Here is a 19,187-nt window from a genome sequence, read left to right on the forward strand (position 1 = left end):
TGGAAGAGGCGTTCCCAGCCCTCCCACCTTCACCACGTGAGGACAGCCATGAGGCGCCATCTTGAACGCCAATGCCAGTGCCTCCCCAGCCTCCAGAACTGCGAGAAACAAAGCTTTGTTCTTCATAATTTACTCAGTCTAAGGTATTTTGTTACAGCAGCACAAACAGACTAAGTGTATAATTAGCAAATCTTTCTGGAGGGCGAATTGGCAAGATCCACTTAAGGAAACCACACGTACACACGCGCGCACACACACACACACACGCTAGGAATTTACCCTATAGAAATTCTAAACAGCATTTAACAGGATTATATAGGACTCCATTACAGCATTATTTATCATGATAAACACCTATTAAATAACCACTGTCCAAATATCAACAGGATCCTTTTAAAGTAACACAACGCTCTGCAGCTGTTATAAAGAGTAACAGGTGCCAATATGAGAGATCTTCAAAATACTACAGCTACGTGAAAAGAGCAAGGTGAAGACCTGAGTGGTGGAACAATGCCTTTTCTATACATTAAAAACATAAAATGCATTAGGTGTCACTTGGACTTCGTAAGCACAGAGGAATCTGGTGGGCAGTGGTTCTCTGAGCTGAGATGCAGCAGAGCTGGGAGGCTGGCATTGGCTTTTCATTATGTATCTTTCCTTAATGGACAGAAATCACTAGCCATGTACAGACATGAATAGTTTTTAACACTTTTAATTGTGAAATATGGCATACCTACAAAAAAGTGCAATAAAAAGTATCTGCACAGTTTATCAAGTATTGTTATATGGCAAACACCTCTATATCCAAACATCTCTATGCCTATATCCAACCCTAGAACACTGCCAGCACGTCAGAACTCCTGACTCAGCCACGCTGGTCCCAGAGCCTCCCCTACCAGCAGGTAACCTCCATTCAACAATCAGGGCTGTCTCAGTACCCACGCGCTCAGTCAGTCTCAGTACCCATGCGCACTCACAAACAGTACCTTCTGGCCGGGCGCAATGGTTCATGCCTGTAATCCCAGCCCTTTGGGAGGCTGAGACAGGAGGATCACTTGAGGCCAGGAGTTCGAGACCAGTCTAGCCAACATGGCAAAACCCCCTCAACTAAAAATACAAAAATTAGTCAGGCATGGTGGCACGCACCTGTAGTCCCAGGTACACAGGAGGCTGTGGCAGGAAAACTGCTTGAACCCGGGAGGCAGAGGCTGCAGTGAACCCGGATCCTGCCACTGCACTCCAGCCTGGGTGACAGAGCAAGACTCTGTCTCAAAAAAAAAAAAAAAAAAAAAACTTTCTCATGTGGCCTCTTAACTTTATATAATTGAGTCAAACGTTATAGATTCTTTGCCCTATTCCTTCTTTCAACTAACATCATTTTTATAACATTCATCCTGCAAGTAACTGTTTTCATCTAGTTTTAAAATGTAACCACAGATTGTCGCCTGGACCATCGGGTTACAGGCATTTCTCCATGATGGGGAAAAAATGTCGGTAAGCTGTTTAGAAGTTGGGCTTCTATTATTTTTTTAGGGACAGAGTCTGGTTCAATCACCCAGGCTGGAGTGCAGTAGCGCAATCATAGCTCACCGCAGCCTTGAACTCCTGGCTTCAAGTGATGCTCTGACCTCAGCTTCCCAAAGTCCTATGATTACAGGCATGAGCCACCACACCTGACCTAAGTATTATTATTCATAGATTTATAGAATTTTTTCTATTTTTTTTTTTTTTTGAGACAGGCTCTCGCTCTGTAGCCCAGGCCGAAATGCAATGGCACCATCATGGCTCACTGCAGCCTCGGCCTCCAAGGCTTGAGCAATCCTCCTGCTTCAGCCTCTCGAGTAGCTGGGACTACAGGCCTGCACCACCATGCCCAGCTAATTATGTTTTTTATTTTTTCTCACTATGTTGTCAGGCTGATCTTGAACACTTGGTCTCAAGCCAGTTGTCCTCTTGCCTTGGCCTCCCAAAGTGTAGGGATTACAGGTGTCAGCCACCACACTCAGCCTAATTTCGTTTTTAAAGTAAAATTTACTACTTTTTTTTTAAATACTGAGGGAGCATGCACATAATCTCATTGCTCAAATCATAGCTCTAAGCCAGGGGTCGGCAAACTAAGCCACGGGCCAAATCTAGCCCACCATCTGTTTTAGGGTGGCCTCCCAACAGTGGTTTTTACATTTTTAAATGATTTTTTTAAATCAAAAGAAAATAATTTGTGACACATGAAAACTGTACAGTATAAATTCAAATTTCAGGATCCATAAAGTTTTATTGGAACACAACACTGCACACTGTGTGTCGTCCATAGTGGCTTCCACACAACCATGTCAGAGCTGAGTGGCTACAACAGAGACACTCTGGCCTGTAAGACTATGGGCCTGCTCTGAACGTTGCAGCAGGAACTAAAGCTAGAAAGAACCCACCGCCTGGCCAGCTGAACAGGGAATTTAGAAAGCAATACCAGAGTTCCATAGCTGCCGAAGTACTCTTCATCCTGCCACGTGTCCTCGGGGTCGTACTCATCCATGTGCTTCCCCACATGGTTTGCTGGAATGTACCCACAGCAGCCCGCACGCTCACCCCACCACCAATCTGCAGTGGTTTGTCTCAGGATAAGAATTTTTTCTCCTCTCAAAAAACTGAGCTGGAAAAAAAAAAAGTTAAAATTCAATAAGAAAACCAGTCATTGGTATTTCAAATGTGGCTCAGTGATAAATCCCATCAATGGTGACAAAATCACAGAGATTTCAAACAGGAGTCAGTGGGTAATGACAGCAACTGAGAATGTTTGCAAGTGACACCATGACTTAGCAATGCCTCTGGAACATCTACCTGAAAGGAGGGCACAGCTTAACTGATATTTTTAAAAAGAAGGAGTAAACATTTTCAAATGGCTTAGGAGAGAATTTCTCAACAGCCTCTTCATTGTAACTCAACTATCCCAAGCGAGGCTTAGTCTAAGAAATCCCTGTCACAAAGTAAACAAAGCTACGTCCAAGCAGATATAGCTTGATATATTTGGTAGCCTTACTTTTCATTAACTGGGTGGGATCTAAATTCCAAATAGAAACCAGAACAGGTGCTTCTGCCCCTGGCTGAGGGTCGCCACTCCATACCTGGTGTCTTTACATCATGCTTGAGGCAGAACTGGTTAGGCTGTGAGCTTCACACACAGGTCTTGTGTGGCCCTAAGCATCTGAATACTACTTCATTTAACTTTGGTATGACTTCAGCAAAATTTGTCTCATTTTGCCACTGAACATGCTGAAAGCCATAAAGCACGGACCACCATGCGTGGCTACCTGGGTCTCATCGGTGGCAGCATAGTCCGCGATGGCCACGAACTCCTCTGGCTGTACTCCCTCCTGCAGGAGACCGGCCTCACTGCACTCAGCAGGCTCTTCTCCCTGCTGAAAGCCAAGGAAAGGGTGAGGAGAGGACGCTGGAGCTTCTTTTTTTTTTTTTTTTTTTTTTTGGCTATGTTATTAGGATGGTTTCAAATTTCAAATACAGATTCATGTGTCCAAGGATTTATTATACAAACTATTTGGATCATCTTTACTACTATAATCAAAGGCTGTCACCTTCACTCTACATTTCTTTTCTAAAAAAAAAAAAAAATGATTTGGACCCTAAAAGAGAACATCAAAGCAAGAAGTCAGAAACAGGCACCGCTAGTGTCTATTTGGTGAGGAGCCCTTGTCCTTCATCAGCTCTGCTTCCTGCAGGTGATCATCAACCCCATGAAGAGAAACCAGTGTGAGGACAGAGCCAGGGGCCCAGCACCCAAGGCAGGCACAGCCAGGGGCCTGTGGAAAGAGCTGATGGCATGGCACAAACCTCCACGAAGCAGCAGAGCCAGCTTGGACCCACATGGGTCCTTGGAGCCTCCCCCAACCCCTCCATTTTTTTTTTTTTTTTTTTTTTTTGAGACAGAGTCTCGCTCTGTTGCCCAGGCTGGAGGGCAATGGCATGATCTCGGCTCAGGGCAACCTCTGCCGCCTCCCAGGTTCAAGTGATTCTGATGCCTCAGCCTCCCAAGTAGCTGGGACCACTACACCCAGCTAACTTTTTGTACTTTTAGTACAGATGGGGTTTCACCATGTTGCCCAGGTTGGCCTCGAAATCCTGAGCTCAGGCAATCCACCTGCCTCATCCTCCCAAAGTGCTAGGACTACAAGCATGAGCCACCACGCCTGGCCATTCACTTTATATAAGAATAAGCCTGGAAGACATCACTGCAGGGGGCAGAACCTCAAATCCCACACTCCAGTTCAATGAATCAACCTTGCCTCAATACATACATTTTAAACACATTTTCCTAAATATAAAAGTAATTCGTGTTTACTTTAGAAAATGTGTGAAAACACCAAGTACACAGAAGAAAATTAAAACCTCCTGTAATTACGCTCACTGATCACAGATAATAACAGACAGCACACTGGTGTTTATACTTTCAGACTTTTTAAAAAGTGGACACATAACGTAAGTACAAAGCGTTCACTGGGTTCACACAATAAGCCTGTGGCCTATGGTTTTCACTTTATAAACTCTAAACATTTTTCTTATTAAATATACTTCTAACGCTATTTAATATCTATATAGTATTCCAGTCGATGAATTATCATGACTTACCTATCCAGTTTCCTAGTCTTGTACATTTAGACTTTTCAGTTTTTACTATTCTAAATTATGTTAAGATGAACTTCTTTCAACATAAGTCATTCTGTATGTACTTTAATCTTCTTAGGGTAAGTCTCTGAATGTGAACTTGATGGACCGAGACTACGCATACTTTACGGCTTTTGGTTTTACCACCCAGTGCTCTCCAGAAAGCTGTTCCTTGGACTGCTTGCTGAGAGGGAACTGCCAATCTTCCCACACTCTCACTCAATAGATACCAATACTTTAGTCTCTGTCAATTTCATGGGTAAAAATCACTTTTGTTACTTCCATTTCCCTCTCTTTGTGTGGTTAGGAGTTTTTAAAATACTTGCTGGCATCTTTTTTTTACCTTACTAACTGCCTATTTGTACCCTTTGTGCTTTTCCCTATGCCAGGAGCATGACTCACTCTAAGGCAGCACTGCCCTCTGCTTGCTCTCCACCCCATCCCTGATCCACCCAGCCCAGCAACCCTTACTAACCCCCCGGTGGGCGGCCTTCCACACCTCCACCATGCCCATGTCACACACAAAGCCCTGCGTACACGTACACACACACACACACACACACACACACACAGGCCATTTCTTTGCTTGACTTTAAGATGGAATCTCGCTCTGTCGCCTAGGCTGGAGTGCAGTGGCACAATCTCGGCTCACTGCAACCTCCACCTCCCCAGTTCAAGCAATTCACATGCCTCAGCCTCCCGAGAGGCTGGGACTACAGGCGTGTGTCACTACGCCCGGCTAATTTTTGTATTTTTGGTAGAAATGGATGGGGTTTCGTCATGTTCGCCAGGCTGGTCTCGAACTCCTCACTTCAAGTGATCTGCCCACCTGAGCTTCCCAAAGTGCTGGCATTACAGGCGTGGGCCACCACGCCTGACCTGCACTTTGCTTTTCTTACACAATACCTTCTGGAAAAACTCTCCAACTGTTAGAACCCTGATTTACTAGCTCCAATGGCTATATGATATTCCATAGCAGGAATTCCGCTTGATTCTTCAGCCATCCCCCATTGATAGACTTTGTCTTGGTATCCAGTTTTCTACCAACATAACCGATGCCGCAACAAAAGAAGTCTGTGCAGATAAGCTTATGTGATGACATTTTATTTCTGCAGGATAGAATGCCAGGGTTGAAGAACACGCTTTTTTCTTTTTTTTTTTTTTTTGAGATGAGGTCACCCTCTGTCACCCAAGCTAGAGTGCAGTGGCGCGATCCTGGCTCTTGGTAACCTGCACCTCCCCAGCTAAAGCAATCCTCCTACCTCAGCCTCTCAAGTAGCTGGGACTACTCTTTGTGTAATATAGATACTATCTGACATCTCAAGAAATTCCCAGTTATCTTGTTTATGATCAGCACCTCAAGAGTCAGGTCAACAAAAATTTCCCAAACTGAAGCACAAAATGAAAAAAAAATAATAGAGCATGAGACATGTCAAACAGCAGCAAAAATTCTAACCTATGTTTACATGGAGACCCCAAAAAAGAAGAGAGAAGATGAGGCAGAAAAAAAAATGAAGAGATAACGGTGGAGATTTTTCCAAAATTAAAAAAAAAAAAACATCAAGGCCAAGGTAGGCAGATCACCTGAGATCAGAAGTTTGAGATCAGCCTGGCCAACATGGTGAAATCCCGTCTCTACTAAAAATACAAAAAATTAGCCAGGCGTGGTAGTGGGTGCCTGTAGTCCCAGCTACTCAGGAGGCTGAGGCAGGAGAATGGCGTGAACCTGGGAGGCGGAGCTTGCAGTGAGCTGAGATCGCACCACTGCACTCCAGCCTGGGCAACAGAGCGAGACTCCATCTCAAAAAAAAAAAAAAAAAATGTAGGCAAAACACATTTCATAGTTTGACACAGCAGACTCACACTAGTAAATATAAACATAAAGTTGTCAGGTTGAAGGGAAAATGATCCTACATGAAAACACAGAATGCAAGAAAAAGGGAAAGACCTCAAAAAAGGCAAATAATATGTGGGGAAACATAAAAAAGACTATTTTACTTTATAAAAAAAGACTCGATAGCATAAAACAACAATGATAATTTATTGTGGGGTTTACAACATATGTAAAATTAAAATGTTACATCAACAGTATACAAATATGGACGCTGGTAAATGAAACTAAGTTCTAAGATCTTTACCTTATGAAGTGGTTAAAAAAAAAAGACTGAAATTGAGTTAGGATGCATACTGCAATTTCTTGGGAAAACACTAAAACAATATAAAAAGATACAGCTAACAAGCTAGTAAAGGAGGTAATGTGGAATTACAGAAAATACTTTATCCACAAGAGGGCAGGAATGGAGACATGCACAAAAAAGAAATGTGACAAATATAAAACAAACAGCAAGATGTTACACTTAATCATATTAGTCATAACATTAAATGTTAATAGACTAAATACTCCAATTAAGAGGCAGAAATTGTGTTTAACAGAGCAATAAAAAACCAGACCTAAGAGCTAGACCCAACTAGCTCTTTACAAGAAAAACGCTTTAAATATAAGGACTTGAGGAAAAAAAAATACACACACACACACACACACACACACACTTTATGTAAGCACTAATGATAAAAAAGCTGGTATAGCTAATTAACATTAAAAAAAGGTACATGCAAGAAAGGAAGTATTTATTAACAGGTAAAAAGACAGATATTTTATAAAAAATAAGGTCAATTCATCTAGAAAACAAAACCTATACTAAATATATACACCCAATAACAGGGACTCAAAATATACAAAGCAAAAAGCGATAGAACCAAAAGGAAAAATACATATATCTACAATCATAGTGGAGAATTTTTAGTAACTGACAGAAGATGGCTAAAAAAAATCAGAAAAGATATAGAAATTTGAACAATATTAATAACACATTTAATGACACTTACAGAATGCTACACTCGACAACTGCAGAATACATAGTCTTTGCAAGTACTCATGGAACCTTCACCAAAATATTCCATATGATTAGAATATAAAGCAAAGCCTGAATAAATTTCAAAAGACTGAAATTATGGAGAATGTTATGTTCACTAGCCAATGTAATCAAAGCAAAATTAAATAAGAAAAAGTAAAATTTCCAAACTGTGTAGAAATTGGTCAACATACTTTCAAACAGCCCAGAAAACTTCTAACTTCCACTGAATATATTAGAAAATATTTTGAAGAATGAAAATGCATTTAAATATGTGAGGTACAGCTATAGCAGTGATTAGAGGAAAGTCATAGCTTTAAAGACTATTAAAGAAAGGTTTAAAATCAATTATCTAAGCTTCCCTCTCAGATGTTAGAAAAATTAACCCAAATACAACAGAATGAAATAAAGACAAAAGCAGAAATCAATGAAATAGAAAAACAGAGAAATCAACACAGACAAAATTGGTTCTTTATGAAAATAAAATTGATAAAACCCTAAGAAAAGACTGATCAAGTGTGAAAAAAAGAGATAAAACACAAATTACCATTATAAGACATCTCTTCTATAATGGAGGGTGGTATTAACAGGATGAACACAAGTATTACTGAAATACTACCATGACCAGTCAGCAAAATTAAAATAACAAGATACCATTTCTAACCCGTGAGACTGACCAAAACTTACAATTCTGATACTGTCAAGTGTTAGCAAGCACTATTGTGGGCTACTGACAGACCTGTGAACTCATAAAGTCATTGTGGGGAACAACTGATCATTATCCAGTAAAATTGAAACTTGCAATCCCTTGCACCCTGCAATGCCATTACTGGAGCACAGAGGCATGGAGAAGGATGGTCACTACAGCATTGTTTGAAATAGAAAAAACTAGAAACAACTTAAGTGTCCAACAAAAGGGGAATAAGTAAAATGGGGTATATGCCTACTGTATAGCAGTGAGACTGCAACAGGCCCATACACATATCTACAAATAGGATACTTTACAGTTTCAGAGAAGGAACACACTACAGGAGTACCCCACAGTGGCAGGATTGACCAGCATTACACACATAACAACAAGGACAAATTCCCCAAAGGTAAAGTTAAGTGAAGAGGCAAGCTACAGGTGACACTGAGAGTATGACACCACTTATGGAAACTCTAAAAAGCCCACACAAACAATATCATATGTCATTCAAGGATATCTATATAAGCCATAGAGGTATAAAAATGGTGCAGTGGCACAAAACAGATTCATGATTCACAGTAGTGTTTGCCTCTAGAGAGAGAAGAGGAGGAATAGGACTGAGACTGGGGAACAAACTTTAGCTAGAGTGTTGCTTTTTCTTGTTTAAGAGATGAAGTCTCACTTTCTTGGCCACGCTGGAATGCAGTGGCTATTCACAGGCACAATCATAATACACCACATCCTCAAACTCCTGGCCCCAAGTGATCCTCCCACTTCAGCCTCCTGAGTAGCAGAACTACAGACACACCCGACAGTATTTTTTATACACACACACACACACACACATATATATATACACACACATATATATAGCTTAATGTACACTGTTTAATGTACTTGATGTTTACAATATCATTCTGGAAATGTCCTAATATTTGTTAAATTTCTCAAAAGAAAAATAAGATGTCCACGGAATTAAAACATTTTATGAATAATTAAAGAAATTAATGAAAGATTCTGACTATAAATAAAATTCCTATATATAAAAAGCCGAATGAAAGATCATTGGAATGAAAGAGAAAAAAAGAAAACATTAAAATTGACATAACAGATACGGAAATGCTTGATTTTTAAAAACAGTATCTACTATTCAGTTGGTGACTTTTACATAATCAACATTCCTTAAAATTTGAGGGTTTTTTTTTACTGCTAACTTGAACGAAACTACATGAGTACCCCAGGCAGAAACAGTATGAATACATAAATCTTTTCCAATGTGTCCAACTTGCCTTCAATATATTGTTGGTATTATGCCTGAAATTTTATTGAACAGCTCAGAAAATATGCTTGCTTTGCCAGTTCACGTACCAGAAATGGAACCCTAAATGATGCTGATGCTTTGGGGCTAAGTATTTCCTTAGAATTGTTATGGTGCCCAATGCAGGATGTCACCTCACAGGCACTGCGTCTCCTCTGCCTCACAATCTTCACATTTAAGCATTCTACTGCCGGTGGCCACCTTCCAAGGCACAAGTCAAGCTCCATCACATCTGTGAGCTGACGCTTAGCTCTCTGTAATGCTCATATTCATTAAACACAGATTTTTAGGAAGTGGAACCGAAATTACCTGCGATTCACTTCTGGGACAGTCACCTGATGTTGCCATAGTTCTCTTAGGCTCTGCCTCATAACTGCTGCTTTATTTCATTTTCTTTTCCATTTCTACTTTTAAAAAGAGAAGGAGACACAAAGTACTTGTTACATTGCTTAATAACTGAGTTCACTTAACTTCTAAGGTGCATGACAAATGTCCTCTACCAAATCGAAGTAAAATGTGTATGTGTGAAGAATAGTATAGAAATGAAAATTTACAATTCTTTACAGAGACAAAAGGATTTAAAAATCATAAACTTCAAATAGTGTGTTTTCTTCACTAGTCTGCAAGGTATTAATCTTGTTCATTTGCTGAAGCCTGTTAGTTTCTGTTAGATCAGGTGTCGACTTAAGGCAATAAATCAGTATTCATTAATTTCTTAGAACTGCGATAGCTTTAATTCCAATTAAAAGTCCCCACCTGGGACTTGACAGTGTTTCCACTAACAGGAACCAAGATCTGCATCTTCCAGTCTTTTCCTTCTTCTCAATTCCTATTTTTCCAGTGATAGTGTAACCCACACACTGCTCTGGGATCAATGTGTTTTTAAAATTGCATAGCAATTCTTTGTTTAAGATGCATGCTTCACTTCTAAATCCAGACTTGAAGCTTATTTTTGTGATATTCGTAGTTACAAATGCTTACTGATTTACATAATTGTATTTTCATTGGAAAACCTGGGTCCAAATTGGGACGGGGTCGGGGCGGAGGCCGCCCTTCTAAGATGCCCTCGGGAGGAACAGGATCATGGAGGGTGGGAACAGGTGGCCAATGAAGGGGGGTGAGAAGGGCGCAGGAAGCGAGAGGGCCGCGCGTGGACGCAGGGGCACGAGAGGGTCAGGCTGGGACAGCGCCGCGAGCTTCGGGGCTGGGGCCGCCAGGCAGGTGGGCGTGGCCGCGGAGGGCGTAACAGTTGGTGGCGGGGTGGGCGTGGCCGTAGAAGGCGCTGGATGGTGGGAGTGGCTGGGAAGGGGCGCAGCGCGCAGGGAAGGGTGTGACGGGGACCGAGCTCCCGTTTGGACGCCAGGGCAGGTGGCAGAGATCGCGAAGGCGCTCGGAGGTCCCAAAAGGGGGCGGAGGCCTCTGTCCGCCAGCGACGCACACGCAGTGCGAGGACGCCTCGCCTGGCTTGTCCTTCCTTACGCGCAGTCCAGCCATCTGAGCTGCCCATCAGGACACCTACCTCAATCGCGTGTCTCCGCTGAGTTCCGCGTCCACACCGCCAGCGCGGAGGGGCGGAAGGTCCTTTCCAGGAGCCTGAGCCACCGCCCTCAACCCGCGCAAGCGCAGTGCACGCAGGCCGTCAGCCGAGAAGGCCCGCCCAGGGCTCGGCGCCCCGCGCAGGCGCAGTCCTAAGACGTCCGCCATTCCAGGGAAGCCGAGCCGCCGCCCTCGACTCGCGCAGGCGCACCGCTCACAGATCGGCTGCAGCTAGGGCTGCGCCCCGCGCAGGCGCACTTGACATCTGCGCCTCCCGCGGTCCTGCGAGCCGAGGCAGCGCCCCCGTGTGGAGCTCGTCCCCAGTCGCCCTGCCCCGCGGCGGGGCTCGGCTTTGGGTCCGACCCAGAGTACATGGCGCGGGGCAGGATTCCGACCTGGGGCGGGGGGCGGGGTTGGGCCATTCACAGCCTGGGAAGCGACAACCCCTACGAGCCACAAAATGGCTGGGACTTGGGGGACCCCCACCTCCTCTGTCTTCCCGCAAATAATTCAGTTAACTTTCCCATCCGCGCTGCGCAGTGTGCGCCCTCTGCCTTTCTTCTGGATAAGTGGAAGCAGAACGATGACGTTTCTGTTTGGGGGTGAGGAAGTTTGGGGTTAGGGAGAAATGGGTGGCACTAATGCCTGTAAAACAGAAATAAAATTCGAAGCCCCCACCCCCTGCAGCTGTCTGACTGGACGCCCTCCTTTACCAGGGAACCCTGAAGTTCAACCTGAGAGACTATTCTGGCCTTGAGGGGAAGTAAGAGTTGGACATGCCTTTCTACACTGCTCCAGCATTAACATCAGGGCAGACCTTAAGTCTGATTTAAAAAAAAAAAAAAAGTAGAAGGAAAATAAGTTTTGGGGCCCCAAAATTATTAAGCTTAAAAGGAAAAGTCAAGCTGGGAACTGCTTAGGGCAAACCTGCCTCCCATTCTATTCAAAGTCGTCTCTCAGCTCACTGAGATAAATGTGTATCTGATTGCCACCTCTGGAGAGGCTAACCAGAAACAAGGGAATGCAACTATTTGTCTCATGTTTACCTATGACCTGGAAGCTCCCTCCTGCCTTTGCTTCGAGTTGTCTCGCCTTTCCGGACCAAACCAATGTTCATCTTACATATGTTGATTGATGTCTCATGTCTCCCTAAAATGTATAAAACCAAACTGTGCTCTGACCACCTTGGGCACATGTCATCAGGGCCTCCGACGGCCGTGTCATGGGCGTGCATCCTTAAATTCAGCAAAATAAACTTCCTAAGTTGACTGAGATCTGACTCAGATATTCAAGGTTCACATTTTGGTAACCACAATGGGATTCTGAGTAGAGATGCCACTGACCATTGACAAATCTCCTGTCAGTCCTTAGTACCAGCTTGAGTTACCTTGATGGCTCAAACCAATAGGACAATTTGCTGAGGCCTGGAAGCACCCCCTCCAGAGAATCCCTGATCTACCCAGATTTGGTCAAGATCTAGTTTATTTTGCTGTACAACTCCTTTTGTGTGTGTCGGGGGGGAGGGGGGTTGGGGGGTGGGGTGTGCTTTACTCTCTTCCAACATAAGGAAGTCAAGTTTTTTCCTGCTTCCATGACAATGGAAGGCAGGTAACTCCTTTATGGAGTTTGAGCTCGCTTCCCACAGGAAAGGTGAGGGGTCTTCTTCCCCTGCTTCTAGGATGGTAGAAAGCAATCTTCAGCCTGAGACTCATCCCTAGAAAGTAACTGAATTGGGGTTTGTCTTGGCCATTAAGATTAACAACCAGCTTGTCTTAATTTCTCCTTACCATTAGTGTGCTCAGTAATCTTATACATTGTCCAATCCTTCATTTTGCTTAACTGGTTTTTTTGTTGTTGTTTCTGTTTTTTGTTCTTTTGTCTTTTTCCCATTGAGTTTGACGACCTCTATCTTACTTGACCAAAACCAGCCTTCCTTCCTTCTTTCCTCCTTTCTCTCTCTTTCTCTCTTTATTTCTCTTTCTTTCCTCTCTCTCCTCTCTTTCTCTCCTTCTCTCCTTCTTTCTTTTCTTTCTTTCTCCTCTTCTCTTCCCTCCCCTCCCCTCCCCTCCCTTCCCCTCCTCTCCCCTGCCCTGCCCTGCCCTGCCCTTCTTTTTTTTCTTTGACACGGTCTCCCTCTGTTGCCCAGGCTGGAGTGAAGCGGCATGGTCTCGGCTCGCTGTAGACTCCCTGCCTCGGGCTCCCGTGATTCTCCTGCCTCGGCCTGCTGGGTGGGTGGGATTGCGGGTGCGTGCCCCCACGCCTGGCTGGTTTTGGTATTTTTGGTGGAGGCGGGGTTTCGCCATGTTGGCCAGGCTGGTCTCCAACTCCTGGCCTCTTGTAGTCTACCCGCCTCGGCCTCCCGAGGTCCTGGGACTGCAGACAGAGTCTCGCTCACTCGGTACTCGGTGTTGCCCCGGCTGGAGTGCAGTGGCGTGGTCTCAGCTCGCTGCAGCCTCCACCTCCCAGCCTCCTGCCTTGGCCTCTGAGGGTGCTAGGATTGCAGCCTCTGGCTGGCCGCCGCCCCGTCTGGGAGGTGTGGAGCGTCTCTGCCCGGCCGCCCCGTCTGGGATGTGGGGAGCGCCTCTGCCCGGCTGTCCCGTCTGGGAGGTCTACCATGGAGGCCAGAAGCAGTGTGGGAGCTGGACGTGGTGGCTCACACCTGTAGTCCCAGCACTCTGGGAGGCCGAGGCGGGTTGGTCACTTGAGGCTAGGAGTTCGAGACCAGCTTGGCCAACATGGCGAAACATATGAAAAATAAACCAACCAACCAACCCAGCAACAACAAAACAGGCTTACCCTGGAGTCATACTTGAATTTTTTCTATTTTCCTCCCTTTCTGATCTTTTATCCCACTTTCTTTTTCTTCCTCTTCCTTCGCCTTCTTCTTTGTCAAAGACATAGAGGATTGAGTTGTTATTATTGATCCATACAAAGTCCCTCTCTCATTTATTTTCTTTCATTCCCACCCCCATTTCTATTCCCGGTCTTCCCATGTGCAACCTTCCTAATATGTTTGATATGCATCTTTTTGTATGTATTTTTAGAAAATGTTTATTATTTTGTGTGCAAAAAAAAGAAAAAAAAATTAATAAAAAAATACAAAAATGAAAAAAAAAAAAAGGAAAGTTCCAAATTATGAGAAGCGAGGCCTCTGAAGTGGCTAAGTTTCCCCCCCTCCCCACCACACACACACACAAAAGGTGGTGTGGTGGGGGGAGGAAAACAGCTAGCAAAAGGAAAAAGAAAAAAAATTTTTATTTTGACTACTTAAAGGGTTTTTCTTACATAACAAGGCCACATTTTTGCTAGCCAGACCAACCAAAAAGAGTAATGTCTGTCACCCCACGCTGCAGTTCCATACCTAAAGGTTCTGCCTTCTTTTTTTCCACCACGACAGCCTGGGTTTAGTTCCTAAATCAAGCCCTTTCTGGTTTGATACTTGATACTTCTGAAATAGCAGAAATTTGTCCTAGTTGAAATATGATAATGAGATTTATTTATTTATTTAGACAGAGTCTTGCTCTGTGTTCCAGGCTGGAGTACAGTGGCACAATCTCCGCTCACTGCAACCTCCACCTCCCAGGTTCAAGTGATTCCCATGCCTTAGCCTCCTGAGTAGCTGGGATTATAGGCGTGCACCACCACACCCAGCTCATTTTTGTATTTTTTTGGTAGAGGTGGGGTTTCACTATGTTGGCCAGGCTGGTCTCAAACTGGCCTCAAGTGATCCGCCTACCTCGGCCTCCCAAAGTGTTGGGATTACAGGCGTGAGCCACCATGCCCAGCCAGTAATGAGATTTAAAAAGTTTATTTTTAAGGAGCTCAATGGTTAAAAGCTAACATCCAACATATGTGTGTATGTGTGCCTGTGTGTGTGTGTTTGCATTTAAAAGGCTTCGAGTTTTGTTTTTTTTGTTTGTTTTTTTCTCTCCTAGGACCTTGTCTTTTTGAGCAAAAGTTTTTTTCTTCTTAGTTGACTGGCTTCTGTTTTCTTCATTTACTTTTGCCATCTCTTCTTTCTCTTGCACCCTCTGCTTCATGAGAAACCTAATATAGTTTATAATACCCAGGGTTCCTTACAGAAAATGGAGAAGTGCCAGATTCCCCTTGGAGGAGAAACCTCTGTTTCCTTATGGAACCCCAAATGTGTAAACAGACAAGTTCATCTCAGCTCTTTTTTTTTTTTCATCTCAGCTCTTAAACTGCTTGCTTTTGTATTGTGTTACCTAATTTTTTTACTAAAATAGTTACTGCAACAGAGGCTACTCTGGAGTTCTTAAGGAATAGTGTAGTTTAGACACGTAGAAATGTCTTTGTTGAAAAAAATTTTTTAAGTGCACTGTAAAAACATGATGTAGTCTAACCTCATAATAATTTTCGCTTTTTGGAGACCCAGGATTCAGTGTAGGGTCTGCCCAGAGCTCAGAGATCCAGTTAAAATACAGGTAGTCTCTATCTAAATAAAATTGGTCTCCTTATACAATCCTATGATAGATTTTCATAATTTTATGTTTCATTTGGCATCCATCTTTAATCTCTCTTTAGCACCACCAGTCTTTTTCCTCTCTGTACCTTAAAATGTAAATTTTGCTATCTAATTTTTCATCTAATAGTTTCCTTCAATATGCAGATTTAGGGCTATTTAGCTGACAACTGCCAGGGCAATGACACAGGTTATCAAGAGTTTGCAAGTCTAAGATAGAAAAAAAAGGAAATCTTAGGAATCTATAAGATGTACTTCTATTGGTATACCTAATACATCTATGTATTTATGTGTTGTGTACACAATGTTTGTCTATTAAAAAATATAAAAGAGCTCTAATTAATGGGCTTAAAAAAATAAAAGTGCTCAAATAAATACTTTATTAATTAAAGAAAAATAAAAGTGCTCAAATAAAATACTTTATTAGAAAAAGGGAAAGACTAGTCAAATGTTAAGTTTACTTAACTTAAAATCTTTAATAAATAAGTTAGCTTTAAAAATAGTGGCAAAGTAATTTAGAAATGTCTTAAGAATTGCCAGCATACATTTTTGTTTGCATTTATTTATCAAGCAATTCCTACTTATCCCTGCCAATTACTATAAGGTGTCAACATTTGACATAGGGGTTACAAAACTATAAACCCAGCCCCAAATGGAAGAACATAAATGGCCTGATGGAGCTGAAAAACACAGCACGAGAACTTCATGAAGCATACACAAATATCAATAGCCAAATAAATCAGGTAAAAGAAAGGATATCAGAGACTGAAGATTAACTTGATGAAATAAAGTGAAGATAAGATTAGAGAAAAAATAATGAAGAGAAATGAACCCTTCTCAAAAGAAGATATTAATGCGGCCAACAAACGTGAGAAAAAGCTCTTCATCACTGGTCATTACAGAAATGCAAATCAAAACCACAATGAGATATCATCTAACACCGGTTAGAAAGGCGATCATTAGAAAGTCAGGAAACAACAGATGCTGGAGAGGACGTGGAGAAATAGGAATGCTTTTATGCTGTTAGTGGGAGTGTAAATTAGTTCAACCATTGTGGAAGACAGTGTGGTGATTCCTCTAGGATCTAGAACCAGAAATAGCATTTGACCCAGCAATCCCATCACTGGGTATATGCCCAAAGGAGTATAAATCATTCTACTATAAAGACACATGCACACGTATGTTTATTGCAGCACTGTTCACAATAGCAAAGACTTGGGACCAACCCAAATGCCCATCAATGATGGACTGGATAAAGAAAATGTGGCACATATACACCATGGAATACTATGCAGCCATAAAATAGGTGAGTTCATGTCCTTTTCAGGGACATGGATGAAACTGGAAACCATCATTCTCAGCAACTAACACAAGAACAGAAAACCAAACAACGCATGTTCTCACTCATAAGTGGGAGTTGAACAATGAGAACACATGGACCCAGGGAGGGGAACATCACACACCAGGACCTGTCGGGGTGGGGGGCTGAGAAGGGATAGTACTAGGAGAAATACCTAATGTAGATGAGGGTTGATGGGTGCAGCAAACCACCATGGCACATGTACATGTAACAAACCTGCACATTCTGCACATGTATCCCAGAACTTACAGTATGATAAAAAAAAAAGAAAAATCTGCTGATGTATAATTCTAAGCCTAAGAAGAGTAGCCATTACAAAGGAAGTCAAAATAAATTCATTTTCAGATAAATAGAATCTGACTGAAGCCAACATGCACTAAGATGCTAAAAGAAGAACTTCAGGCTAAAATAAGATAATCTCATAACTGCAGGAAGGACAGAAGAGTACTAGAAAGTGTAAATAAATGGATAAATATATTTTCAAAATTTGTCCTTAAATCAACAATAATTGTGACTTGTGAGATTTATAATGTGTAGAGGTGGAATGTGTGCCAACAGCCGCACACAGAGCAAGGGGGACAAGGAAACAATTGTAATGTGCTGGATCTTTGTTAGGACAAAGAAAAAGTATCCTAATAACTTCAGGCAGGTCAAGAGTGCATATTGAGATCTCAAAAAATACAATGATGTATGACAACAAGCAAAATAGAAGATAAAAGAAAAATAATAAATTTTAAAAATGGAAAAGAAAACGGTAAGAGAGTACTACAGAAATAAAAAAGACAAATGAAAAATAAAGAGCAGTGCAGCAAACCACCATGGCACGTGTGTACCTATGTAACAAACCTTCACGTTCTAGCATGTATCCCAGAACTTAAAGTATAATAAAAAATAAAATAAAAATAAACAGCAAGGTGGCAGAATTAAACCGAACTATATTTGTAACAACATTAAATGTAAAGATAGAAAACATGCCTTTTTCTTTTTAATTTTTGAGGCAGAGTCTAGCCCTGTCACCCAGGCTAAAGTACAGTAGCACAGTCTCAGCTCACTGCAACCTCTGCTTCGGGATTCAAAAGATTCTCATGCCTCAGCCTCCCGAGTAGCTGGAATTAAAGGCGTGCGCCACCCTTCCCAGCTAATTTTTTTTTCTGTATGTTTACTAGAGATGAGGTTTCACCATGTTGCTTTGCCTGATCTCGAACTCCTGACCTCAAGTGATCCACCCACCTCAGCCTCCCAAAGTGCTGGCATTACTGTGCCCGGCCAATGCCAATATTTTTAAGTATCTCTTTTAGAGATTTGACTAAATGGTAGTTATAAGAAACATGCTTTACCTATAAAGAAACATTCAGTTGAAAGTAAAAGAGTGAAAATACCACACCAACACAAACCATACTGACATTGTAAAAAGCAGACTTTAATGCAAATGGTATTACCAGAAATAAGAGAATTATTTCATAATGATAAATTGTCAATTCAGTAGAAAGAAATAGCAGCCCCAAATTTGTGTGTCTATAACATAGCTTCAAAATATAAAATCCAGAAATTCAAAAATTAATATAACTCAAAGGAGAAACGGAACCATCCATAATTGTAGTTGGGGAATTTAACACACCTGTCACGTAACTCAGAACAAGAAGGCGGAGGACAGAGATTCAAACAGCTCATTTAACCAACATGACACACTACATGTCGGCATATGTCATGAGACTTACATATATACACAAATATATAAAATCAGTATATCCACTTCATCCACCCCTAGCAGAGTGCCTGTTATTTTCAGGTACACGTGGAATATTTACCAAGAAAGCAAAGTAGACCTATGGTTTGTCATAAAGCAAAGTTTGGCCAGCTCTGAAGTGGCCCCACTTTCCCTGCCTCCTACTATCTGTGCCTGCTGCGTTCAATCTGCTAATTCAGGATTGCCCCCTCCCAATCAATAGGTCGAATGTCGAGATGGATGATGTGACACACACTAAGAGGGCATGAAAACACCTGTTATCCACCATGGGTGCTTCTGGGTGCAGCAGCCCAGCACCCAAGCTGGTCTAGAACTGGCTTGAGTGGCTTGGGAAAGGATGGAGGTGGGTAGCCTGGGTTTTCTTGGGGTTAGGGCACAGGGAAAGAGAAGAGCTCATGTGTGCAGGTAGGACTTGCGTGGTTTGAGCTTCCCACTGGCCCCACGGGAATCCATGTGCACACTTCCTCAT

General features: G+C 42.5%; 1 protein-coding gene across 8 annotated transcripts in view; it reads right to left on the reverse strand.

Moving 5' to 3' along the window:
• Window positions 1–11,260, reverse strand: part of PRMT2 (protein arginine methyltransferase 2) — a 29,809-nt gene extending 18,549 nt beyond the window's left edge. For 3 of the 8 annotated variants that reach the window (XM_058427529.1, XM_032174077.2, XM_058427530.1), the window contains exons 1-4: window positions 11,112–11,260; window positions 9,902–9,996; window positions 3,306–3,410; window positions 2,465–2,647 (exon numbers count right to left, since the gene is read on the reverse strand). In XM_058427529.1, coding sequence (XP_058283512.1) covers window positions 2,465–2,647; window positions 3,306–3,410; window positions 9,902–9,940 — 327 coding nt within the window. In that variant the 5' untranslated portion in view covers window positions 9,941–9,996; window positions 11,112–11,260. Of the gene's footprint in view, window positions 1–2,464; window positions 2,648–3,305; window positions 3,414–9,901; window positions 9,997–10,348; window positions 10,496–10,573; window positions 10,601–11,111 lie in introns of those variants that run through there. The other 5 variants (XM_032174078.2, XM_032174076.2, XM_058427527.1 and 2 more) reach the window with 4 other exon arrangements.
• Between the last annotated feature and the right edge of the window lie 7,927 nt (window positions 11,261–19,187).

This window comes from Hylobates moloch, unplaced genomic scaffold (genome assembly GCF_009828535.3).
Source record: "Hylobates moloch isolate HMO894 unplaced genomic scaffold, HMol_V3 SCAFFOLD_14, whole genome shotgun sequence".
NCBI classification, from domain to species: domain Eukaryota; kingdom Metazoa; phylum Chordata; class Mammalia; order Primates; family Hylobatidae; genus Hylobates; species Hylobates moloch.